The sequence below is a fragment of the Camelus ferus genome, chromosome 14 (genome assembly GCF_009834535.1).
Source record: "Camelus ferus isolate YT-003-E chromosome 14, BCGSAC_Cfer_1.0, whole genome shotgun sequence".
NCBI classification, from domain to species: Eukaryota; Metazoa; Chordata; class Mammalia; order Artiodactyla; family Camelidae; genus Camelus; species Camelus ferus.
Window position 1 is genome coordinate 9,634,598 of NC_045709.1, and position 27,856 is coordinate 9,662,453.

General features: G+C 35.5%; 1 protein-coding gene across 1 annotated transcript in view; it reads right to left on the minus strand.

The window, feature by feature from the left end:
- Nucleotides 1-5,744: 5,744 nt before the first annotated feature.
- Nucleotides 5,745-27,856, minus strand: part of KPNA3 (karyopherin subunit alpha 3) — a 74,175-nt gene continuing 52,063 nt past the window's right edge. Inside the window, exons 8-17 of the mRNA XM_032496180.1 lie at nucleotides 27,584-27,670; nucleotides 27,050-27,219; nucleotides 25,789-25,833; nucleotides 14,811-14,942; nucleotides 13,725-13,853; nucleotides 11,410-11,514; nucleotides 11,243-11,314; nucleotides 10,905-11,067; nucleotides 8,732-8,826; nucleotides 5,745-8,313 (exon numbers count right to left, since the gene is read on the minus strand). Of these exons, the coding sequence (XP_032352071.1) occupies nucleotides 8,215-8,313; nucleotides 8,732-8,826; nucleotides 10,905-11,067; nucleotides 11,243-11,314; nucleotides 11,410-11,514; nucleotides 13,725-13,853; nucleotides 14,811-14,942; nucleotides 25,789-25,833; nucleotides 27,050-27,219; nucleotides 27,584-27,670 (1,097 nt within the window). The 3' untranslated portion in view covers nucleotides 5,745-8,214. The remainder of the gene's footprint in view (nucleotides 8,314-8,731; nucleotides 8,827-10,904; nucleotides 11,068-11,242; nucleotides 11,315-11,409; nucleotides 11,515-13,724; nucleotides 13,854-14,810; nucleotides 14,943-25,788; nucleotides 25,834-27,049; nucleotides 27,220-27,583; nucleotides 27,671-27,856) is intronic.

Genomic DNA, 27,856 nt, shown 5'->3' on the forward strand with positions numbered 1-27,856 from the left:
GCTAGCATCTTTTTGTTTGCTTGATTTTAACCTTCTCCCCTTCTCCCTTACATAGGGCTCTGTTTCTTAGAGACTTAGCACTGGAGAAAGGAATCAGAGTTAAAAGTGATTGTAACCCACACTGATCAAGTCTGTGCCTTCAATTTTGGGTAGCCAGATAAAATATTGGACACCATGATAAATTTCAGATAAAAAATGAATTATTTAAAAATATATACTTATACTATGTATCACTAGGGTGCATATACTAAAAAACATTCAATTGTTCATTGTTTTGAAAGGTGTTACATGCATACAACGGAATATTATTCAGCCATATAAAAAAAGGAAATCCTGATATGTGACAACATGGATGAAACTTGAGGACATTATACTGAGTGAAATAAGTCAGTCACAAAAGAAAAAGACTGCATAATTCCCTTTAAATGAGGTAACTATTTTCCTAGAGACAGAAAATAGAATGGTGATTGCCAGGGGCTGGCAGTTGGGAGAAAAGGCAAGTTGTTCACCTGCTATTGAGTTTCAATTTTGCAAGATGGAGTTCTGGAGCATGGTTGCACAACAGTATGAATATATTTAACTCTATTGAACTGTACACTTGTAAATGTTTAAGATGGTAAATATTATGTGTATTTTACACAGTTGAAACAATGATTTCTGGCACTGAACACAAGTTCAAAAACTTTCTCCCCTAGTTACTACCTATGTAACTTTTTATATAGTAGTTAACACCAGATGAAATTATTTCTTTAGACATGTATTGCTAATCTCTTGCCACTAGAATATAAACTCCACAAGGCCATGGGTTGTGTCTGGCTTGGTTACTGCCGTATCCCTGGCACCTGTTAGAGTTTGGCATATACTGGTTGCTCAATTAAATAACTGTTGGCTGAAGAAGTAAGTGTGGCCAATCCTGCCACCTATGCTTTGGATTCTCTCCTGTAAGTTAGAAAATTGATGATCACTCTTTGCTCTTCTCTTGTGTATTCAATGTCTTCCTCAACTAGATTTCCCCCATCAATTGCCCCCATACCACTCTTTAGTGACTCTCCTGCTCTGTTCCCCTTCTAAGCAAAATAAAAACCTAAGAAACTGAGATTTCCTGTCTTCATAGTCTGCCCCAGCTCGTCAGTCCTTCCCACTGATCCTGTTTCCGCCCTCAGTACCGCGGTGATACAGCTCTCACCAAGGTGACCAGTGACCTCTGCATCACTAACCAAAGGACATTTCCCGTCCTTACCTTGCTTGACCTCTCAGCAGCATCACTGGGCACTGAAATCTCTTTTCCCTTGGTTTTCTGAGAAAACGCACAGGGTTTTCTTCCCACCATCCTGGCCATATCTTGTTTTCTTTACAAGCTCACCCTTCTCTAGGTGCCCTCTGAATGCTGGAACTCCACAACACTCAGTCCTAAGCCCTGTTTTAACTCCAAATGCTGGACCCAGGCAGTCTCACCCTCATTCCCTGCTTTAATAACCAACAAAATAGGCAGAGGATTCAAATTTGTAGCCCAGCCCTCTCCTTTGAGCTCCAAACCAGTATTTTCAACTGCCCTACTTGATGGTCATTTGAATGTCTTCACTCAACACAACCCAAACTGAACCCATCACCCTTTACTCACTATGTCTGAGTCTCCACCAATGTTCGCTATCTTATGTTACCTCCATTCAGCAGTTACAGCAACCCAGAAACACAGACATCACCCCCAAACTCCAGATCTAAGGCATCACCAGCTCTTGTCTTTTAGCTGCTGAGTATCTCTTGGTCACATGACTTCATGGACCAAGCTGTTCACCATCTCTTACCTCAGTGCATCACACTCACTATTTTCACCTGTACACATCACTAAACCCGAAGTACATTTCCTGTTCTCAACTTACCAGCCAGTGATTGCTATTAAACACGATTCTCCTATCTCTTTTGCTTAATGATGATTTACCATCGCTCTTAGAATACCAAAATTTCCTTATATGCCTTGCAGGCGTGGGGTCTGACACCTGCCTCTCTTTGGCCCCTCCCCTGTCCCTGGTAGTCCTCCTCCCAACTGTCATCTGCGCTGCAGCTCTACTTTCTCTCACTCCCTTGAACTCCCATGCTGCTTCCAACTTTGTATGTACTGTTTCCTCTGCCAGTAAAGCTTTTCCAGTGAATCTGCCCAATTAACTCCTGCTTTTTCTTCACCACTATCGGCTACGTACTTTTGGGAAAACTTAACCTCTCTCTGCCTGATAAAAACTTCACCACAGAGTTGTTGGGGGCGAGTTGGTACTTCTCAAGTGCTCATACCAGTAGCTGGTACTTAGTGAGAACTCACTGCCAGCCTGATTCTCATCTTCCTAACTAGGCCAATTCTGTTGCATATCATTGTATAGATATATATCTTTTTTTTCTAGCATTTGTCTTTTATTTATAAAACTTTTACTTTTATTCCTGTGTGTGTGTGTGTGTGTGTGTGTGTGTGTGTGTGTGTGTGTGTGTGTATCGTGTGCCCCAGCTGGCATGGGAAGGGTGCTCAAGAACTATTTGAATGTTTCTAAAGGCTTGGTCAAAATTCTTACTCATAAAAGACTGAAGACATGGAAAGGATACATACATAGAATCTGTTCTTATGAAGAAAACTGGCTGAAATCAATAATATGAAATTCACAAATTCTTCTATTTAGGTTTGAAAAGTGTAAATGCCTAACTACTAGGTCGAAGAGACCTGAAGACAAAGGAACTGAAGCTGTTACTTAATCACAAATCTAATTATGATGAAGCTGGTAAAACATTAACAGAATTAAATATCCAGATTAAGGAATGCTGACATTCCATGGTACCTAGAAACTAGCCACACCGCACTCTATTCCTGAGGTCCTTGGAATGCATGACGCTGACAGGAACCAGGTCCAGGAAAGACTTACAAGCAGGATGGCTAAAAGGCATGGGGTGTTCAGGCTAAGGAAGCTGATAAAAGCAGATGTCTATTCTGCCATCTGGGACTAAAAGTCTACCTGGAATCAAGAACAGTTAATTTATAATGATGGTCATTTAAGAGTGGTGACTTCTATTCCGTATTAAGAAAAGACTTGGTAACAATCAAGCTTCTCTACAAGTAGAAAGGCTCACTTGGAGTAAGTGCCACATCATTCACTTCTCAGACTCTTCTGACTCCACATTCCTCCTGCAGGAATGTGTCCATAAAATAGCCTGCCTCAAAAACCGACTTTATCTTTAAAATGTTATGCAAAATGTGTTCTTTACTCCCTACACTTAGGCTTATATCATCATAAAACTGTTTTACTTACCATCAAGTAAAACCACCGTCCTTCAGATGTGCCTGGTTTCTCTTCCAGCTTCATGCATTCCTTGGCACACGGTCCCCATTTGGGGACCACAGATTGAAAAAAGAGAATTACTCAAGAAAGTAGATAGTAGGTCTTTAGGGTTGGCAAGAGGGATACTGTAGAAGAAATTCCCTGCAAGGAACACATCCTTTGCTCAGCCATACATAGATCCCCTGCTTTTAATCATTTTTAATAAACTTGTAAGTTTCCTGATGAGACCTGTCTCTCAGAATGCTTCAAATGTTTTTCCAACTATGCTGTAATTTTTGTGGTCCACCCCCAGCTTTCCCAGAGAACGTCAAGATCTTCAACTAAAAATGTTTGGAAAACACTGCTACAGGGCAGTGTTGAGAAGACAAAGGGCAATCAACACATTTAGTTGTTTCATACAACTTTTAGCCACGTGATACATTTAAGAGAATAGTTACTCCATATCCCTGCTTCTAAGTCCTTTGCAGTAGATGCGCTCAGTACCACCAGGAGTTCCCACAGGTGATTGGGGAAATGTAGTTAGCTCTAGCTCCGATTTCTCTTAAAAGTGAGAATGGAGAAAAGGCACATTTTGGTCTCCTCTTTTTATCTTATGCATCTGAAAAAAAAAAAATGCCTGGGACCATTCATAGAACAAAAAGGCATGATTTAGGCTGTCTCATTTGAGAGGAGAAGTTTCCTACAGGAACTGATTTAGTTCAGTGGTTCACACTTGGGGCAATTTTGGTCCCCAGGAAATAGATGGCAGTGTCTTGAGACATTTTTGGTGGTCCTGAGTGAGTAGAGAGGTGCTACCCACAGTGGGCAGAGCCTATGGATGCTACTGAACACCATACAACACGCAGGACAGCCTCCCACAACAAAGAATTACCCAGCCTAAAATGTCAATACTGAAGGGTTTGAGAAACCCTGACTTAGGTTAAAGTTAGTTGAGGAATTTCATAGGCAAATAAAGAGGCCAAGGATGTGAACAGGCTGCATCCCCACAACCCTTTTACTAAACACTTTCTCTTGATTAGAGTACTGAGCCCATCTACATACAGTTGACCCTTGAACAACGTAGGGGTGGGGCACTGACCCCTCTGCACATTCAAAACTCTGCCTATAATTCAGTCAGCCCTCCACATACGCAGTCTCTGCACACAGCAGTTCCTCCGGGTCAGCTGTTGCACATCCACAGATTCAGTCAACCTCGGTTCATGTAGTACTGTGTTGTTTGCTATTGAAAAAAATTCCCTGTATAAGTGGACCCACGTAGTTCAAACCCATGTTGTTTATGGGTCAACAGAATACAGGTATACATAATGCTTCTGAGAATCATTCTACCCAGTTTTTTAGTTATTTAACAAAGTACAACATTTATATGAAGAATATTCTCTTAAACTTTCGACAGATGACTGGTGGGTTGTAGAGAGCTATATGCCTTAAGACTTATGGTGTAATATACAGAAATTATATTTTCTATCTCCAAGTAGATTTAATTAAAATCTTCGGTTCAACTAGGGTTAAGAAAATTCATAACTATCACTGTAAGACCACTGACATTCACAAATTTTTACTTGCAATAATTAAGTAATTAATCTCCTGAAAAGGACAACTGGTCTGAAGGAAAATTATGGCAAGATTATATAGCAGTACTACAATTTACTTACTTACACACCGAGTTCTTTGAAAAATAATTTGAAGTGGCAATACACAAATGTAAAAATATTTGTATACTAAAAATTTAGCTGCTCCTTTGTTCTTCTAATTAATTCAAGATTTCATTTAGATCCAGAACTTCTAACAGGTTAAAATTGTTAGGTTTATTTCAATTACTATCTTCTATAGTTCTTGTTTTCAAGGATTAGACAGGAGTTAAATAAAGTTTGAATTTTTGCTTCATGAAAGTCATAATTACCCTACCTTCTTCAAATGACCTTTCTCTGAGTTATGGTATTTAAACCTGAGATATGTAGAGAGAACACCATGTGATGATGAAGGCAGAGGTTGGAGTGATGTAGCTACAAGCTGAGGAATGCCAAGGTATGCTGATAACGACCACGAGCAGGAAGAGACAAGGATCCTCCCCTAGAGAGAACATGTCCCAGCCATCACCTTGACTTCAGACTTTTAGCCTCCAGAACTGTTTAACAGGAAGTTTCTATTGTTTTAAGCCATCTGGTTTGTGGTACTTTGTTACGGCAGTTTAGGAAATTAGCACAGATTTTCGTGCTTATTTGTGACAAGATACTCTTAAATCTAGCATTGTTATTGGTCATCCTGGTTTGTTATGGTGGAAAGGAGATATTAAAATACAATGCAAGAATAATTTATGATTCACCTCCATTGTGGCCGATGTTTGGAAAATAATTCCAAATTTAAATTTAACCACATAGAAAACAAAATGAGCAAATTAAGATACTTTAAGAAATAAGTTCTTCAATGTTTTGTCGTATTTGATAGCAGCTTTTTATTGGTTACAAAACCTAAGCCCATATACAAAATTAGGAACACATTTAGATGCCTCTTTTGAAAGAACGTTTTAGTCTTTTTAAACTGAGTTTAAAAAAAATAAAAACAATGCAATTTTTCAACACTGTTTTGAAAACTTAAAAGTGCAGCAATATACTTAGTTTCCTTTATCTACGAAATGGTGCAATTCCAATTCCAAACTGATAAGGTCACAACAAATTGAATCAAGCAAATGCATACATATGTCTGCACTACTTGATGCTAATGTTCACTTATGTTAGTTTGCACTTGAAACACAAGAGGAAATAGGAATCGGCACAGAAGAGGCCCAATTTTATCTCAATGTGTGCAAAATTTAAAAGGTAACTGTCAGTAAGTATGGAGAGTCCAGAAGAAACTAAACTGGAAGGGGTACAATTCACAATATCAAGAAGATTTGGACTTTAAGGGTTTCACTGAAGTTTGTGACCTTAATTAGCTTTGACTTTGTTATTCCTACTTTTAGTGAACACCACACAGTCTTGAAAATTTAGACTACAGTGTCTGAACAGGATGCAGTTATCCATATGAAGCTTTAACGCAAAATTTGGATAAAGAAAAAAAGGCACAATGAACTTCAACTCAATTTTATGTGCACAAGAGTTGAAAAATCTGAGCCACCTTAAAGAGAAATTGATTCTAAAATTTATAAAACCTATAAATAATCAGAGGCCAAACCACTATATTAAAACAGATTCTCTAGCAAGTAAAAATCTTGCAGTTTAAACATACGCTTGTATCCACTTTAGATACAAGACAAAACTCACTCTTTAAAGTGGCTCCACCTTGGCAGATACATATATTTGTAATGAATGCACACCTGCTATGTGTTGTTTATCAGTGAAAACACCCCTGCTGATCCACAAAGCTCTGATGGCATCTGTCTCATCTTCATCACAGTAAATACAACCCCCCTCCCACCGCATAACTAAATTAGTTTAGATTTTCTATCCCTTCACATCAATGCATTGGGAAATTATACCCAGTAAACAACAGCAACAAAACCATTTCTGTGACAGCACAAATTATTCAGTTTAAAAATTTTCAAATCCATATTCTTTCATTAATAACTAACTGGGTCAGACAATTTTCCAAAAGCAATGACTTTACATAGTAATACCAGATTTTGCAGAATTACTTAAAGATCACTGCAAATCAGGTTTATGTTAAATAACTGCAGATTATTCCTCTACGCAGATCCTTGTCTGAATCTTTTATTATATGAATATACTTTTCGAGTAGGATCTGGATGAACTTTCCAATACTCAAAGAAAGAAGTTTTATGACACTTCTAAATAGTTGCTGGTATGTTGCCAACCACATTATCAAAAGCACTGGTTACTAAGTAAAAAATATTTTAAGACTAAATTACAGTAAACATGAAAGCTCCACAGTTTAAACCCAATATAAATCAACCATATCCAATTATCAATTTAAAACAAAAAATATTAACTCCTGAAAGCTGAAAGCAAGATTTTATTTTTTAATATCACCAATGGGTACTTCAGACCTTTGTATTTTTTGTTTTTATTTGTTTATTTCTTTATAGTCAGGGACTCTTGCTTTCAACTTAAACAGAAGTTCAAGTCCGTAACAGGTTGCAGCTCAGGTAAAATACCATGCACAGCATTTGATTACTTCAAAACAGCAGGAACACACAGGCTGAAGTGAGTGGTCAAATAGGGCTTGCTGTTCTCAAAATTAGGTATAATGGCGAAAGCATTACCATCCATAGCTAAAGTTCTTCCTCCAACCCTGGCTTCTGAGGCAGATAATAAACACATCAATTACTGGTAGATGAAGTACAGTTTTTGTTTTTTAACTTATCTGTTTAATCAATAACCAAGTTTCTTTTTTTAAGTTACTTTTGTGTGTGTGTCAGTTCCACCAATGAAAATCATTTGGCTTGTACTTTAAAATCTATTCTTCCACATAAAGAGTATGAAAATGTTTGTGGAGGACAATGACGGAGGCTCAGATCAGACTGCACCTCTTTAAAGTCTTCCAACGTGTGTATGCGTCATACCAAAGTGTCTTGATCCACAGCGCACCATTTTCCAAAGGAGTATCAAGTGGGCAGCTGACATGCCACCACTATGGAATATTCTAAACTGGAGACTGCAGCTGTCAGCGGGCGGCACCAGGGAACAGGGAAAATTGGGGTAGTCGAGACTGTTAAGGAGAATTCTAAAACAGTTTAGGAAATCATGCATATGCATTTACAGTCCATGTGATAGTGGCTTTTGGCAACTGCAAAGTGACTGAGACATGGCTTGCTTTAGAAGCATCGAAACAAAGAGGCATGTACGTTTTGGAGCCTTTTGTAGCTGTTGTTCTTGTCATTTGGTAGCCATCTGGTGGTGCTTCATGTTGAACGTGGGAAAGATGCTGCACTCAATGGAACTTAAAAATTAAATTCTTTTGTTTGAAGGTTGGCTGTTGGATCAAAATTGTAAGTACCTCCTTGTGTTGCTTCAGGAATGAGGCTAGGATCTTCATCAATCTGTAAGGAGTAAGAGAAAAATCCTTATTATGTTAAGATACTACACATTACAGTGTAAGCAGAATTGATTTACTTCTTAGGAGAGAATTCTATATGAATGCTCTTATCACCAAAAAATATTTAAGTAAGTCAATAATAATGATATTAAGAAATTTAACAATTTAAAACTGAATAAACATATAAAAATTATCCCATTCTTAAGTTCCTGTATCTGTAGATTTATTTCACCTATTTGAACAGATACTATTTCTACAATTACTATTTCTTCCCATTTAACAAATTATAGAAGCAACAAGGTGACAGAAATACAATATAAACTTAAGTCACATTAATGATAAAAGGAAGATTCTTAGTGAACTTACTTTATGTATAGATTTTAATGTAAATGCGGACATACCATACTTAAACATATACTTACATCATCACCAGAGAAATACTGATCTATGATTTCAAATGCTAATTTATATATGTCTTCATTTTCGTGTTGCTGTAAAACTTCAATTTTCTCCAAACCTGTAAAAATAAAATAATCAAAATAATTATGCACATACTAATCAAAACTATGTTCATTTTAATCATGGAAAATACTAAGGAACTCAGAACACTCTCCCACCACCCTCCAAAGATGATAGTTTGTCTAAAAAAATAGATAAAAACGTGAGCTGCTCTGGTTGGAGAGCAGCTCCCACTGATTTCTTTCTCTTTAGAAGTCCTTGAGGTACACCCTGGCCCTTGAGGTACACCCTGGCCCTTGAGGCAGGCAGTTTAAAAAATACCTAAAAACTCCATTTGACAGATGAGGAAGCTGTGGCACAGAGACGTAAGGGGATTTATTTTAGGTTATGCGACAAGTTAGTGACAGAACTAGAACGCAAATTTCCCCAGGCTGCTTTAATAATAACCAGACTATTGCATATAGTAATTTTTATCTTTCTCTTTGTTTTCCAAATGTTATTATTTTTATATAGCTACTAAAATAAAATTTCAGAAACTTAATATTGATATAAATAGAAGACAAAACTTTAAATTTTGAAGTAATTTCTTTTTAAAAAATGAATAGGGTGTTTATCTCCTATAGCCACTGAGAACTTGGGAAATATTTTTTCAGAACAGTAACTGTAGGATGCCTTTCTTTCTTTGCATTTTATTTATCTTGTTTGTGGGGTTTTTTGCTTTTGTTTTGGGGGGAAGGTAATTAGGTTTATTTATTTAGTTATTTTAATGGAGGTACTGGCGACTGAACCCAGGACCTCATGCATGCTAAGCATGTACTCTAACCACTGAGCAACATCCTCCCCCTCCCAGAATGCCTTTATTTATATTCCCAATATATTTACTTTATGTATCAGATGCACAGGTCTATTAAATCCTTAACAATAAGCATTCTTCCTTGAAATGTCTTTTTTGCTAGGTTATTTTGAAATACTTTACTTTTTTATACAGTAATATACAAATGAGAAAAATGGGAAAATAGGTGTCAAAGATAATGGATGTAAAGTGCTTTATAAATAATAAAATCTAAGTAAATATGTATCCTAGTTATTAAGTATTTCTCTCATAGACAGAAGCAACTATATTGATAAAAAGTTGAAGAGTACCAATTCTGTAGCTAAAACTTTCTGGGTTAAGTTGTCCTGAACAGACTACAATGCTAATTTCAAATTATCTTCAAAAGTAAAATATCTTAAAAACGAAATGAACAGAGAATTAATAGTAGTACGAAGTCCAGGATTTTAATCATGCTTCTATTTCTTCTCTGACCATGGACAAGACCCCTTAACGTTTCTATTTTCCTCTTGTTATTAAGAAAATATTTCCAGGCTGAATATTCTATGATGTTATCTCATTTGTTTTCTCTTAAAAAAATAAACTGGGTAGTATAATCATACAAATTAATCATCAAAACATAAAAAATAAAACATGGTGTTAGGATAAGTTAATTTAAGGTTTGGGCAGTTTAGTACGTACAGGCACCTCTAAAAACAGAATTATAAAATATATGCTTCATATGTCATTACCAGAGAAAATAACGATTTAGTATTTCAAATCACTGTTCTTTCTCATTAAAATTTCAAAGTAACTGCTCTAGTAGTAACTTTAGCATGCAGTTCTAGCAATCATAACACTGAAACACAATATCTAGGTGACTCTGAAATCATTAACCTTCTCTAGCAACATGGAATCGGATTTCATAAAGTGAGGGCCACAGAATCACGTGATAATAGGTATAACATGAAAAAAAGTGTTTCACTGTCAAAGAGTTTGAGAAATGCTGAATTAAACAAAGCTTTTAAGTTTCTTTACGACAGTGGTTTTTCAGAGCTTTTCATTTGCTCTCATGCAATGTGACTTAAAGAGGAGTGTGTGCTTCCTAAAGAGCAATGTGAATCTCTAGGACGGTTATGGAGTGACTTTCACAACCAGTTATTTTCTGGAAAATCTTCTTGGAATACTAGTACAGCTAGCAACATCCTCTAATGATGTTAACAGCAATGTAACCAGACAGTTTTCTTTCTAATTAGCTGTCTTTAAAGGAACTAATGTTTCAGAGTTTCAGTGCTCAACTGTTTTTCTTCCATCAACCCTCTTACCTCCACATTCTTCTATTATTTCAGCTACTGTGCTTGCTTCGTCACCAGCCATTATCAGAATGTTTTTCAGACCATCTAGAACCACTTGAACAACTTGAGAATCTTTTACTGACAGTAAATTACAGAATGGTGGTATTACATTTTGCTGTACAAGGTATTCAACCTAGAAAACAAAAGAAAAGAAATACTCTTACTTATATAATTATCTTCCCCCAACCCCCCTCAAAAAAAAAAAAAAAAAAAAGTACAGGTCCTAAAAACAATCAGCAACTTCTAAACCTAACAGCAGTATATACTTTGCAATATGAACAATTATAATAGTTTTTTTCCAAACTCACTTGATCTTTTCTGCCACTTATCGTTAAGTTACTAATTGCCCAAGCAGCTTCTTTTTGTGTTCCAAAGTCACCCTGAAGGTTAAAAAACAAATGTTAAAATGAATATTTTTGTCCAAGAAGTCTTAGTTATAATGTATTAGCAGACATGAACTCATAATATGACTGACCTTAGCAAGTTGATGAATAATCATAGGGATTAATCCAGCATCTATTACAGCTTGAACTTGTTGCTGGTTGCCTGCTGTAATGTTAGAAAGGAACCACACTGCTTCCTAGAATTGAACAAAATAAAAGGCACTTTTATTTGAATATCTTTAATGTGTTTATATTTTTATTTTACTGTACTTTATATATACAATAACAAAATCACCTCAGTTGCATTAAGGGAAATGCATCTAAAAGGCAATCAGGTTATACAGAATCTCCCATTTTAAGCATATAATGAAACTTCTATACCTAATATCTGGGCCCATTAACTAGCACTGATCCCTTCAATAATACAGATGCCTAGGACTGCAGGCTAGGCACTATTTTAGACAATGATGATATGGCAGTGAACAAAACAGACAAAAAAATCTTTATTCATGGAGCTTACATTCTTGGTGCATGAGTTCCCTCTAAAAGACAGACGACAGAAATAAATAGAAGACTGAATTTCTTAATACTTTGTTAAAACTGCTTCTGAAAGGTGAATTGCTTTATTGTAAAAATATTTACTTGCAAGATATTTTTAGAAATTAAGCTTCTAACTAGTCTAGGATGGTCTATATAACAAATTTTATTGTAACCTTAAAGGATTTATGTCACAAACAAATAGGTTTATTGCAATTTTAAATTGTCAATGTATGTCCTCTTCCTCAAAATTGTAAATTTATTTTGCCATCCCATTGTGGTAGGATGTTAATGGCTGGTGAATTGGTGTTTAATAGAGTATATGGGTATTCACTACACTATTTTTGCATATTTCTTGTAGGTTTGAAAATTTTCAAACTAAAATGTTGAGGATAAAAGAAAAAATGACTTGGTAACTTATACCTCCAAGGAACCATAATGTAACCAAGAAGCAAACAGCACAAATACTCAAAGTGAAAAACTTCTGAAGCCAACTACCTACTTGCCGAAGCCGAGCAGGTATCCATATGAACCCTTTTCCTTTGCCCCATGATACTTTCACAGAGCATCTCGGATCACAGGCCAGACCTTGTCTCTACCCACTCTGTCCAGCTTCCTCACTTCTCTGCTCTGCTTCCAATTACAGAATACATTTAGCTGTAAAAATCACCTATGTTATTGGAATTTCTACAGTAAAAATAACTGGCCTAGAGTCTAAAAGGCACTGGCTTCTTTCCCTTCATTGGAACAAAAGTACCTATAAATGTGATTTCTGACAGCATACTTTTCTATAAGAATCCAACTGTCAAATTATAGTCAAGCAATTATATAAATATAGTTATGACACAGAAGAAATGATCAGTTCTGCTGGTTTGGGGGATGGCGGTATTTCAGTAGATGAAACTAGATTAAACTAAATGCAAATCGAAACCATGAGACACCACTTCACAGCACTAGGGTAGCTATAAAAAACAAAACAAAAACAAGGAAGTGGAACCCTCATACATCGCTTGTGGGAATGTAAAATGCTGTAGCTGCTATGGAAAAAGAGTTTGGCAGTTCCTCAAAAAGCTAACATGGAATTACCATATGACCTAAAAGTTTTACTCATAGATATATACCCAAAGGAATTGAAAGCAGAGACTCAGACACTTGTACACCAAAGTTCATAGCAGCATTATTCACAATAGCCAAAAGGGAGAAACAGTCCAAGTGTCCATCAATGAATGAATGAATGAACAAAATGTGGTATATATGCACAGTGTAATATTTATTCAGCCATAAAAAAGAATGAAGTTCCGATATGTGCTCCAACATGGATGAATCTTGAAAACATTACGCAATGTGAAATAAGCCTGACATGAAGACTGAACTTAAGCACATATTTAACAGTAAGTTTACATCTCAAGCTTAAAAATCTTTTTAAAAAGCAATTTTAACGATCCTTTAATTTAGGTACTGTATTATGTCCAACCTAATATTGTAGGGAGATTAAATTATGATCTCTCCATTTTTTAATAAAAGATGGCAGCCCTCCTCCCAAAAAACAGGTACCAGTCATCCAAAGGAAAATTTTGTATGCACTCTCACACAGTGGCTACTAATTTACTGATTGTTGCAACTGCTCAATCTACTGAAATAAAAACACTAGTTAATATAAAAATAATTTTTAATATGTGATGATCATGGCAGCACTTACAGCAAGCAGTTGTAACAAAGTAACTGCAGGGGCGATTCAAAATAATTCTCATCTTAACTGCAGTGATTTTGAAGAGAATCACAAACAAGTAGCGATAGAAACAAGGAGGCAGTTAAAAATGAGACATACAAAAAGAAAGAAATGCAGTGATGAGGCTGTTATGTGCCTTACCTTATTTATCTTCTCTTTTGGGTGTGATAAGAGATTCGGGAAGTGTGACAGGACATCGCAGTTGAGAACAACCTGGGTCTGCTCGTCGGTACCCGTCACTATGTTGCCAACCGCTCTGAGTGCTGCTGTCTGGGGTGGGGATAAAATGTTTTCCATAAATGTATCTGTTTATGATGAAACTGATGCTATGTTTTTCTCTAATCCTGAGAAAATGTAAAAATGCAAGGGGTGCATGATTAACATTTACTGCATTCTTACACAAAGCGTTCTGCAGAACTTAGAAGCAGTTCTGAATTTTAATCAACAGTCTTGTGAAAATTGGAACTGTGGAAAAATTGAGTGGAAAATTATTGGGAAAAAAGACTTAAAAATAAAGGGAAATTAAAGTAAAAAAATGTAAAGGTCCATTTTTAACAGCTATTTTTATCTGTTACTAAATTGGTACCACAGAAAGATTTTAATAAAGGCCTGGAATGGGCACACATTTCTATCTAGAAGTCACTTTGGCAGAAGTGGGATGAACAGATTTATCAGCCACCTACCCCTAATTAGGAGAACCTAGAGAGAGAGGAGGAAATGCAGTTAGGAAACTGTTGCAATTATCTGGAGAAAAGAAAATGAATCTTGAAGTAAACCAGGGGCTCTAGATATGAGAAGAAAACAGATTTGAAAGCTATATAATAAAGACTGACAGGGTTTGTAATGGAGGGGAAATAAAAGGAGGAGTTAGGGTTCCTGGCTTGGACTCTGCTGTCCACTGAGAGGGGACGCAGGAAGGGGAGCAAGTGTGTGGGAGAAGATGAGATGTTCCATTTCTGTCTGGTTGAAATGAGAATGGAGTGCTTGCAGGAGTTCTTACAGGATATGTCTAAGGATTCAAGAACAACTGGCTATATGAGTCTGAAACTCAGCAAGGAATCTGGATGAGATAAAGATTTGGAAATCCACAAAATCAGCTTCAGTAAAACAGCAGAAGAAATATTGAAGATATGTGCATATAGACAGAACTGCAGCCTGGTTGTACAAGTTAACTGGTTATAGCAAATACAATTTTATACAAATAAAAAAAAAAGCCTAAATACTTACTTGAACTTTCACTTCTTGGTGGCTCAGAAGGGGCACAAGAAATGGCACAACCCCTGAATCAATAACCATCTGTATCTGCTCGTTACCTCCGTCTGTCAGATAGGACAGCGCCCAAACTGTATCTACAAGAATCTACAGGAAGTAAAAAAGAATGAACACTTTTTATGTATTTGTTTGAAAGCTTAAAATACGTAACACACTTATGGGATGGTGACATAAAAAATTATTAAATTTTATGCCTTAGCTTGGTGGCTTTAGCTTGCTTGGCTGATAAATCTATTAAGTACTAGATAAAACTTTCTCAACGGCTACATCAGGTCACTCTTCACAAAAATGAGACCAGAAGTCTGGGACAACTTCAATCCCAACTTCCACATTTATATATTAAGTAGATAAATTTAAAACAGGCAGAAAGTAATTCTCCCTCCTACCACAAATTGTATACCCAATAATCACAAGGAAACACTTTATATATAGAATGAGATCAGCAGACCAATATTTCATGCGGCTTCAAGTCTAGAAGAGACCAGAAAGATCATCTATCTATGCTGGTGATTTCAGACATGTTTATTAGCATGTTTAATTAATTTTTCAGACTATTAAACAGATTAAAAAAAATGATTTGGCATTTTAACTTTGAAAAAAAGTTAATTATTTGCAAAGTCCTTGAAAAATGTCCCCAAATGAAGAGCATGTAGTATAAACCATGCCTTACACCCATCTAATTTTGCAAATAATAGAAAAACCCCCAAAACTCAGGGGGGTTCAGGTTTGTTGACTCATTCAAAGTCAAAGAGCTTGTGTGTATTTTTCCTTGGTGTCTTTACTGAGGAATGTAACCACAGGTCTGATCTCATGTGAAATCCAGAGATGTTTCCTAGCAGAGTATCCAAATTAAAGACATTCTGTTGCTCTAAAGTAACAGCAGCCACCTGAATTCAAATCCCTTCATGCATCCTTCAAAAAACCATATAGATGAATAAGAAGAGCAAATAAAACCACATATAGCCCACACCTTCCACATCACTAGGACTATGAGAATACTATACATTTCAAATTTTAAGAAGATAAAAAACTGAATTCTAGCTTTTGTATGGACCTCTTGCCCTAAGTCTATGTGAGACCAGAGCGGAGAGGAGAGGCGAAAGCTTAAAGTAACACATCCCAGTAAAGCTACTCCACAGCTGTGGGACAGAGACTATGCAGCCCCCAAATCCTACAGTATTTACTGTTTGTCCTTTACAGAAAAATCTGCTGACACCTTTACTAGAGGATGAGCTTCATTCAACTAAAAGATAAGTGAGGAAATATTTCATTGTAGATCAAAGACTAGTGCAAATGTGAAGATACAAGCAGAAGAATAATTTATAAATGTTACATGTTCTGGAAAAACAGAAATATTGCAACTTCAAAATGGGAGGACAGAAGCTATGCCTGAAAGCTGCACCCATGGACCATCCCACACCCGCAGGAAGGCCTCCCTCCTGGAGGGTGTTTGCAGATGCTGTGTGTGTGAGCAAGGCTTGTCTACTACCCACGCGCAGTAACAGGTAATAAGATTTAAACAGAAATCAGAGCTTCATAATATAATACCCCAAATGTGCAGGATACAGCCAAAAATAACTCATACCAAGAATCAGGAACATCACAACTGAAAAAGGAAAAGACAGTCAACAGATGCCAATGCTGAAATGATGCAGATATTGGAATTATCTGACAAGGATTTAAAAGTAACTGTCATAAAAATACTTCAGCAAGGTACTATGAACACATTTGAAACAAATAAAATATTGGAGGTCTCGGCAAAGAAACAGGAGACATAAAAAAGAACCAAATGGAATTTAAAACAAAAAAACTCAGTACCCCAAATTTAAAACTCACTGGAAGGACTGACTCAGTAGTAGAATGGAGAGAGGAAGAAAAATCAACAAACTCAAAGATAGATCAGTACAAATCATCCAACGGTGGGGGGGGGGGGAGGTGATTGCAAGAATGTATAGGGATGGTAACAAAAGATCTAACATTTGTATCATTAGGGTCCCAGAAAGAGAGGTGAAGCTGAAAAAACATTTGAAGAGATGATTGCAGAAAACTTTCCAAACTAGGCAAAAGACACAAACCTAGACTCAAAAATGGGAAGATGAGGTCAGAGAAGAGAGAAAATAGAATAAGCTCATCACTTGCTGTGTGGGTAAATATAGGAGTCAAAGAATACCATCAAACCTCTCAAACCAGATGGTAAAAAAGCAAAGGGCATTATAAAAGGGTTAAGTATAAAAATAACATTAGAACAAAAATAAACCTTCCCAAATACCAATAGAAATTTTAAAAGAAGAAAAGAAAGAACACTAAGTAGAAAATAAAACACACAGAAATCATAATAAAATAATAGGACAGAGATGAAACCAAATGTACCGAACAATATGAATGGGCTTAATTCACCTATAATAAGAAAAAGATTTTCAAACTGGCTCCCAAAAGAAAACCCAACTCTATGCTGTATATAAGCGACACACCTAAAACAAAGTCATTCAGAAAGGCTAAATATAAAGGTACAAGCAAAAGTGTACCAAGTAAATGATAAGAAAGCAGAGACTTCTGTCCTGTTGGCAGACCAGCAGAATTCAGTCTACAAAGTACTACAAAGAACAAAGAAAGCTACTTTGTAAAATTCACAATTTACAATGAATATATAACTGTTATAAACATCTATTCACCAAATAACTCTGCAAACACCACTACAAAGGAGAAACTAAAAAGGTGCAAGAAAAAGAAATATACTGATGTAGATTTTTTTCACACACTACTGTCAGTATGAGAGGTCAAGTAGACAAAAAATGAGGACATAGATTTTATGAATATACACTGAAATTTAAACCTCGATAGTAGATAATGTAACTTGTAACTTGTATATGGAGAACAAAAATATTATTAGGTCCAAAGAAATATCAAGCATATAAAGCAGAAATTATAAAACTATTATAAGACAATAAAATTAGATACAATGTAAAATATTTTATAAATATAAATAAAATATTAGATAATAAATAAATAATAAATAATATATTATATAAAAATAAAATAAATATCAAAAGGCTTTCCATATGGAAATTTAAGGGCCTTATATCAAACAACTCTTGGATGAAAAAGAAAATACAAAAAATTTTCTAGAAAGTTATAATAAAAACATCATATATCAGAATCTACAGGATTTATTCAAAGCAGTATTCAAAGGCAAGTTCATAGCCTTAAAGATGTATACAACAGAATACAATAGAACTTAAAAGACTGAAAAGAAATCCCAAATAAAAAACTAGAAAAAGAACAGAGCAAATCAAAAAAAAGTAAAACAAAACAAAAACACCCCAATAAATACAAAAGTAGAAAGTAATGAGGTAAAGAACAGAAAAATCACAGATCTAATTAATAAATTGGAATCCTGGTTCGTTGAAAAACTGAAATGGAAAGAAGTCCTAGCTAACACAATTAGAGAAAGTGGTGCAGAGAACACAAATGTACAAAATAAGAAATGATGAAGAAAATGACCCTTGAAACAATAAATTAAAAACAAACAAAACAAACACACAGAGACTACTTTGCATACTTACATGTAAGCAAAGCTGAAAACCTAGGTGAAATGAACAATTTCTTATAACAACAGTTTACAAAAAACTGACCCCGTAGAGACAGCTTAAACAAGCCAATTTACATAGCAAAAACAGAAAATTATCAAGGAACTAATCCCACAAAGTATCAAGACCCAAAAGGTTTCAAGGGGCAAACTACCAAATATTCAAAGATCAGACAGACTCCATGCTATATAAATTGTTCCAGAGCTTACAAAATAAATGAAGCATAATGTTAATATTTAAACTTTCAAAATGCAATAAACGTATAATATTAATACCAAATAAAGATAGCATAAAGAATAAAATTGCAAACCAGTATCACTTACATGAATAGTGATGTAAAAATTCTAAATAAATTATTAGTGATACCACACCACATCAAGAAAATAATACATGATGATCAGTGGGATTATTCAAGGAATGCAAGGACAGTTCAATTTTAGGAATATCAATGTATGTCATATTAATAGATTTAAGGAGAAAAATCACATGATTATCTTCATAGACAATAAAAAATTCCAACACCCATTCTTGACATCAACACTCAAAACAGAATTTTATGGATATTTCCTCAACATAAAGAAAAAAACCCAAAACCAAAACCAAAAACCTATAACTCAATACGTCAAACCCAAAGAAAAGCCAAAAGACAAATTAGGAAAACATTTTAAATATGTATCACAAATAAAGAGTTAATATCCATAATACATAAAGAGATCTTAGAAGCTAAGGAAAAAAAGACCAAAACTCTGACAGAAAAATGAGCAATAGATATGAACAGGCTATTTGCAAAGGTATAAAAATGGCTCTTCAACATATGAAATCACGTTCAACTTCACTCAGAAAGGTAAAACATATATTACAAATGAGATACATTTTCTCATAGACTAGCAAAAATTAAGAATGTGACAACACATTCTATTGGCAAGGCTATGGAGAAAGTCACTTTTGTATGTTGCTGCTGGAAATGCAAAATGGCACAGCCCCTATGGCAGGGAATTTGGCAGTATATAACAAAAAACTACAATATGCTCCCTCTCTGACCTAGCAATCCTGTTTCTAGGAATTCACCCTGAAGTATATCTCCAATAATATGAAAATACACAAGATTACTTCCTGCTCCATTAATTGTATTTTCAGAATTCAGGAAACAGCCTAACTGCCTACCCAAAATAGTGTGTTTGAATAAATCATGTCCACAAAATGGAATACTGTGCAGAATGATACTGGTTGCTTTGGTCTGGGAGGTTTTAGGAGGCCACTAAATGAAACGTAACTGTTTCCATTACATAGCCTCTAATTACTAGCAGAGAATCTTTTTTTTTCCCCCTAACTAATATACAGGAGCCTAGAAAAATAAAATATTTAAGGTTTCTAAGCTGAGATCAGTTAATGGTTTTTGGTGGGATCTCCATGAGAACAACTGAAAGGCTGATGGAGGAAAGTAAGCTACAGGTAGGCCTCAGGCCCCCTGAAATTACAGACTCTTAAAGTCTTTTTAGTTTTGTTTTATAATATATTGGGCCTTCACTGAAAAATGTCACTTTAAAAAAGTTTTAAAATGTTGAAATTCACAGCACAAGATTATCAGGCTATTCTAGTTCCTTCTATTTTTATCAGTTTGCTTTCCTCATCTCTATTATCAGGCTAACAGTTACTCAGTGTCTGATGTTTGTAATTTTACCTTTTGCTGCCTTTTCCCATCTAAGCTGATTCTCCTATGTCACACCTTCCCTCTCTACTATTCTTTTTCCTTGGTTTCCCTTTTTCTGGATTTTATGCTAAACTATGTGGCTTTTATAGCCACTAATAGTCCAAGTATACTCCTTTCCTTCCAGCTAATAATCAGATTAATCATGTGCCAATGAAGTCTTCAGCAATCCTGAGTTACTTTTTCACTAGTCATGTCTGTTTTTCTCTGCTACAAAGTGTTAAAACTTTTTACTTGAGAAATATTCCAGACAATTGATGAATGGTAGAAAGCTGATCTCTAAATACACAGTAGGAGACACATACACACATGCAAAAGACAGATAGCTCAGGTCAAGGTTTTGAACTAACAAACTCCTTGAAAACTGGCATCACATAAATCAAAGGAAAATCTCTAGCAACGCAAAGTCTTCCAACAAGAATATACTCATCTCAAAGGGCTTTACTGATTTTTATCACCTCCAGTAAATACGCTAACAAATAATGTGCTGTTAGGCACCCCTACTGAAAACTGCAATTAACATGTATAACACTTCCTAGAAGATAGATGTCTGTGGAATGTCTATGGAATGCTAACTTCACACATGCTTTAGAGACAACTAGAGCTGAACCAAGTTACTATATACTTACAATTAATCTTTATATGTTTGGTGTGCTCAGATCTTACACATTGCAAAGAAAGGATTGGCCCTTGATCAGCTCCTTCAAGATAACCTCTGAGCCCTTGGATAATCCTGCCTGATAACACTGCATTCCTGAGACCTTGGACCAGACAGACAGCTTATGCTAACAATGTGATTCCGTGGTAAATATCTTTTTGTTTGACTAGGGCCTTGAGCCACACTCTATCAATTTGACTTCTGGGAGGGGATAGAGATCGAGCAGTTAAAAATCAGTCATGCAAGCTGTCCAAGATTATGTGACTGACCCCTCAACAGAAACCCTGGACACCAAAGTTCAGGAGCTTTCTGGTTGGTAATACTTATGTCGCCATACATGATTGCTGGGAGAATAAAGCACTGTCCTTACCAATCTACTGGGAGAAGACAACTGGAAACTTGCACCAGGTTTCTCCTAAACTCTGCCCTATGTGCCTTTTGCCTTTGTTGATTTTAATGTTGTGAAATAAGAAATATAGTGGTCTCTGCCCCAGTTTCTAGCATAGGGCTCTAAAACCCTTACAAATTGCTAAGTGATAAGAACACTAAGATCATTTCTTGCTCCAATATTTGGTCTTTGACCCTATCCCTGACACAGGGCTCCTAAACCCTTGTAATTTCCTAAGTGATAAGAGCATTAAGATCATCTTTTGCTCTAATGAGGCAACTCTGGATGGCCTCCTGGATGAAGACTGGTTACCAGAAAGATGCAGCCATGATTAGACCCTTGGAATTTGCAGCCCTGCCCTTCAAACTCTGGAGAAGGAAGAGGGGCTAGAAGTGGAGTTAATAATTGGTCATGTCTACATTTGAAAACATCCATAAAATCCCAACAGTTGGGGGTTGACAAGCTTCCAGGCTGGTGAACATATCAACACCAGGAGGGTGAAACACCCTAACTTCAAGAGGATAAAAGTTTCTTTGTTTTGGACCCTCCCAGCCCTTGCTCTATGTATCTCTTCATCTGGCTTTCATCTGTATCCTTTATCATATCCTTTAAAAAGCTGGTAAATGTAATTGTTTCTCTGAGTTCTCTGAACTACTCTAGCAAATTAACTGAACTCAAGGAAAGGATCTTGGAAACCTCTAGTCTATAGCTAGTTGGTCAGAAGAAGAGGTGATAACCTGGGCTTGTGACTGGCATTTGAAGTGGGGCAGTGGGTAGGGGGAAGGAGGGGCTTTCATGTGGGACTGAGCACCAGATCTTGAGTGTAGGATTTGACACTATCTTCAGGTAGATAGTGTCAGAATTGAATTAACTTGTAGGATACCCAGTGTCTTTTGCTGTATTAAATGTTAAGCATGGGTGTAAAAGCTTTTTCAGTGATTCCTTCCGGCAAATTACTGAACTTGAGGGTGGTTTGGGGGACCCCGAAACATTTATCACCGAGTATCACTAACAATCAAGTCTTAGCACATAACCAATCTGCTACAACTGACTAATTTCATCTGTACCAGGAGCAAAATAAGGTAGATTTGTATCAAATGTTGGGTAACACTCAACACTGCCTGGGCATGTTAAGCCATGGATGAACAACTTCAAAAAGGATAGGTAAATCAAATGCTATGGAATCACCACAACTGCACTTTAAGCAGCACAATAACTAGAAAGCAAATGAACACAGATTGACCTGAATCAGTCCAGATTTTTTCTCTACTACTCGGGGTCAATATTTAATTTTTCTTTTAATGTCACAAAGGCATATTAAAGTCCGTAAGCTACCTAATTCTCTCCAGACTCCAACTCCATTTCTCCATCAGTCTCACTAGTCACTGTCTGATAAATGAAGTCATTCCTGCTGTTCTGTATCTCTCCTTGCTGCTATTCCTGTTTTTGGTTGTGTCCTACCCTAAGATCCAAGTTAGAAAGCCAGGTATTATTCCCATCTCCTCTTTTCTCGCACCACGCACATCAAAACCAGCAAATTTATCATCTAAACATTTCTCTAGTCTTCCCTAGTCTTTTTATTCCTAATGTCTAAGCTCTAGTACTGGTCCTAATTTTCTCTCATCCATACCGCAAAATTACCACTGATCTGTCTTCTCAACTCCACTTTCCTCTAAAATCTACACTCCACTCAGTGGAATGAACTATCAATCCATAATACAAAATCAGATCATTATTCTTTGGTTCCCTAACAGCTACAAGATCTTAAGGTGGTATACAAGACTCTGTATGATCTAGAACCTGCTAAATCTCTGCCTTATTTTTTTCCCTACTCTTTGCTTCGTAAGTTATGCTTCCTTCTTTCTTCTTAAAAAAGTAGTTGGTCCTTGGCTGGTTCTTTTTCCCTTGCTGCCACTGCTCAAATGCAGAGAATTCCACAGAATTCAATTTTTAGCCCTTCTTATGAATCTTACTCAATGTCCATATTTTCAGGAATCCCTTAAATACTGATAAATCTCAAATCTGTATTGCCTTTTCTTTCTTAAAAACATTACTATGCATGAACAGCAAGTAAATCAGAATCAATTGTCTGTCCTACAATAACCTCATCATCTTCCTAGACCAGTCTCATCCTTTTGTTTGACTCCTTCTGGTGATGGTTCATGGCATTTTCACCCATATAGACTGCCAAAGTAGAAACCAAAGTAACTTTTATTTCTCCTTCTTCTTGATCCTTTCCTATTGAAGTTCTACTCACTTTATCTCCCCTAACTGCTTCAAGTTCATGCCTTCATCAACTTCCTTAAACCTACTATGATAGCATAATAGGCCAGCCTACATTCAAACTTTCCCCGTTCCAGACCTTCCTTACCTCGTCCAAGTTATCTGACTATAACACACATAAGCATATCACTCCTCTATTTAAAAATCTTCAATGACTCTGCACTGATTAAAAGATAAAGCCCAAACTCCTTAACACAGGATTCAAAATCCTGCAGCTTAACTCCCCAGCAAGTGTGTTGGGGGTATTAACTACCCATATTCTCCACAACCCTCCATGTATTCTCTTGAGTCCTTAGTATCTTTCCTTATATACTTGAAATGACTTTTTTAACCTGACAAAATCCTGCTCATCCTATATTTTAAACCCTTAATAAATGCCAGCTATGAACATACTCATCCCTGCCACCTCTATCACCACTCCACAACCATCCTTCTCCTTATAATGATTATTTCAAATGTTACCTTTTTAGTGAAGCATTCTGGTTGCCAGAGAGAATATGTGCTTTCATAATTCTAGCATTTTGGTCATTTTCCTGTTTTACTTTTCTTGATTATTTGCAAACCATATTGTTTGTTTATGTGATCATGGTATGAAAGAGCATACAATTCTCAGCTATGGCTCTTATACATTGTATGAGTTTACTTAGGTTCTTTTACTTTACTGAGTTTCAATCTCCTTACTTATAAAATAGGACAACAAAACATATAAGGGAGATTGTAAGATAAAAGAGATTATAGAAACAATTTCAGCACACCAAGTCATTGACAAAAGTTCCCTCCTTTCACTCTTTTTATCTGCTTCTAATGTTTAGGTCTTAGAAGGCAGAGCCTCCATGTCTTCTTCACCTTTGAGCCTACAATTCTTGGCACAATTCTGGCTTATGTGGAATAATCTGTGTTTATTAAACCTGACAGATATACTTATTACTATAGTACTTTGTCACTCTAATACCTCTAGTTTTCAAATAAATATGACCAATAGATGCTAGGAGCTTTTATTTCACCTATAATCAATTCCATAATGTCCTAGGGGAAAAGTCTTAATGGAAAAATCAGGTATTTTGCTTATTTCCCCTTTAATTATAGCTGTCAGAAAGCTTAGGACTAACTTTAGCATTCAAAAGCAACAAATACGTTTTAAAAAATAATTTGCCTCTTCCTCCTTTCTTTTAAGATATTTATTATCTTATATCTTTTGATAAATCCCTTTTATATCCATTTTGGAAATAGAACAGTATATTAACTAAACAGATTTCACTGAATTTCTATGAGTGTTTAGACTAACACATCACAAATAAAAAGTTACTTTAGTTACCTTTAAAAGATTCTTCTCTAAGAGCCTAAGGCCTAAAATTAACTAGGGAAATGTGTGGTTCAAAGTTTATATAACTATATTGCCTCTTTAGAAATGTTAGCAATGATGTATTTTCTTCATCCCAATGATAAATTACACATAATTCTGACACACATACACACACATTATGTATGTGTGTAGACAAAGATAGGATTATAAAAACACAAACATACAACAAATCAGAAAGAGATCTTAGTTAGAACATGAGAAGCCAAATCAATGCTAGATAACACCAGAATTAATTCTAAATTCAGGGAAACTTATCCACTGTTTTACTCTGTAGAAGAATAACATTTAGCGTTGCTTGCTACATTAGGAGAATTTTTAGATTGCCCAATAACAAAGTTTGCCAGAATACATATAATAAATGTTTAACTAAATCCCATGTAATGAACAGATTATCCAAAAATGCCTTTGCATTTAAAACTATACCTGATATCCTTCAATACTGTATCTCAAAAGGCAGTAGCATGGCAGGCAGTGTAGTTTCACAGAAATTAAACAAGATCTGTCATCAGAAGATCTGTTTTAAATACCAACTTTGACCCTTACAAGCTCAACAACTTTGGGTAAGTCACTTCATCTTTCCCTAAGGCTCAATTTCTTATTCTTTAAAATGGGGACAGTAATATATAGCCTATGTATTGTAAGAATCAAATAAGATTTTTTAAAAATTAGGTGCTTTACCACTTTATAAATATTAACACTTAAAAACACTAATGATACAAATGACTAAATTAACTACCTATGTGATTTCTCTTAAGTTAACATTTTTGTTGTCTGATTTAAGATAATAAATTTAACCTTTATCCTATTTCTGAAAACTACATATATATTGTGGAAGCTTGATAAGCTAATAAGATATAAGTTGACAATTATTAAAAGCATAAGAATAAATAACCCGTTCAGTGCCATCAAGGGCAAAATCTCAAATCTAAGCTTCTGTTTTACTTACGTTTATGTCTGTATGGTATATGAGGACACATAATGCTGGCAAAATCTGAGGAAAGAAGATAAACAACAAATAACACTAGAGTTGATGAATATGTCTTTGTAAAAATGATTAACTTTGACTTTTTAAAAAGCAGTAAATACTATTTTCAGGGCAAGAAAAGTAACATTAATTTTGTTTGAATTTGTATTAGGAAAATGAAAATCTGATTAAGTTCAATCTGAAAAACCAAAAATACACTTCAGATGTCTAAAATATCCAGATAAATCTAGCAGAGATTAATGTACCTTAAAGGAAAACATTTGTTTTCAATAATCTTGTTTATGATATACAATGTTAACTGGAAAGAATGGAGATACAAGCATATAGCATAACTATTTTTAAAAAGCTATTCTTAAAACTGCCATCATTGTCTCACCTACCTGTTTAAAGTAAAAAATAAGATTTTAATTAATAAATTACTTGAGTCAAATCAAAATTTTTGACCTTAGATTTAGTAAAAAAAAAAATTATGACAAGTACAAAGTATAAAGTTTGCTGCACTCAAGACATTACAGATCTTTTTTAAAATCAGGAAGGAAGGGTGAAAGGGAGGGAATCACTAAGTACCCTTTCCATAAGAGCAAGAGGTGGCAGAAGATGGTGAAAGATGTCAATTAAAAAGCTTAAAGATTCACAGTCAACATTTCTCTACACAGAAATGTTTAAATGATTAAAGATTACACAGGACTTTTAAAAACTTAAAATACTCAAACCTGTTTACAAAGCATAAACAGACAAGATTTTACTTTGTTTTAATTAGCAGATTTAACACAAAGCATGCCACATATTTAGAACATGAATTTTGTCAGGAATCAAGAGAAATTTCAATTGGACTTAACACAAAATCACTTAAGAATATTTGCATATAAGTACACTACTTTTATCTATAGCAGTCCCTTATTTTTTTAGTGCTAAACCAACAGTGCAAGGTAGTAATAAAACTTTCGAGATTTTATTTTTTTCTTTTGTATTTTTCAGTTTTCCTTTTATGAACATAGTCGTTTAAAAATAAGAGTTAGTGTGGACTGACATTCTTTTAGGTGCCCCAATAGTCTCAACTTTCATTTCACAGGAATCAAAAATTAAATATGATATGCTACTTAAAAAAATCTCATACCTGCAATGAAATCAGAATATGCATTATTTCATTCCCTGTACATGAAAATCTAAAGCATAAACATAGGGAAAATATACCATCTGGCCTTTGCAATTCTTCATTTACCTCCTGAACTGTCTCCATAGGCGGTGGGGGGTCTTTATTCCTGCAGAGATTGACAATGACCCATGTGACGTTCCGAAGGAAGGTGATGGGAATGGAGGGATTGATGAAGGACAGAAGAGGTTTGACAACTCCCAGTGATATGACATAATCTCTACATTGAGGACCATCACCTACAGAAATGAAAATTGTATTTAAAAAAAAATTACATTCAGGATGAGAAAGTCTGAAATGTATGCAATGACTCATGTTGGGACACTGATGTTCTATGTTTCCTCACCATTAGTCAAGGGCATCAAGGGCTGCTGTTTCTCCAGATTTTGATTTGGGGAACACAAATTTAACCTACCAATCCTGATAGCAAATTGCATATCCATTTCAAAAAGGTACCATCTTACATTAGTATTTATGAGGCAAAAAGACAGTCAAGCCATGTTAAAATTAGAGGAAACATAGTGTGTAATGGCTATGCCAATGTAGGAAAAAAGTTAATTGAGATACTTAATTGGAATCTTTTCAAACCTAAATGCAACTTACCTATAATGTTTCCCAAAGCCCATACTGCTTGTTCACAAACATTCTGATGTGGTGAATGGAGAAGTCTCAGAAAAAGAGGTACGGCATCTACGATAAAGAAAAACGATTTATACTGCAAGTGTTGATGAGTTTACACATTTCAGCCTAAATAAACTGATAAAACATACAGAGCCTGGAGCACTACAGTTGCCCAATATAGTTCATTAAATGATAAATGTGGCAAATACATTTACCCTAAGAATAATAAATTTTAGTATTTTCTTCTAGTAATAC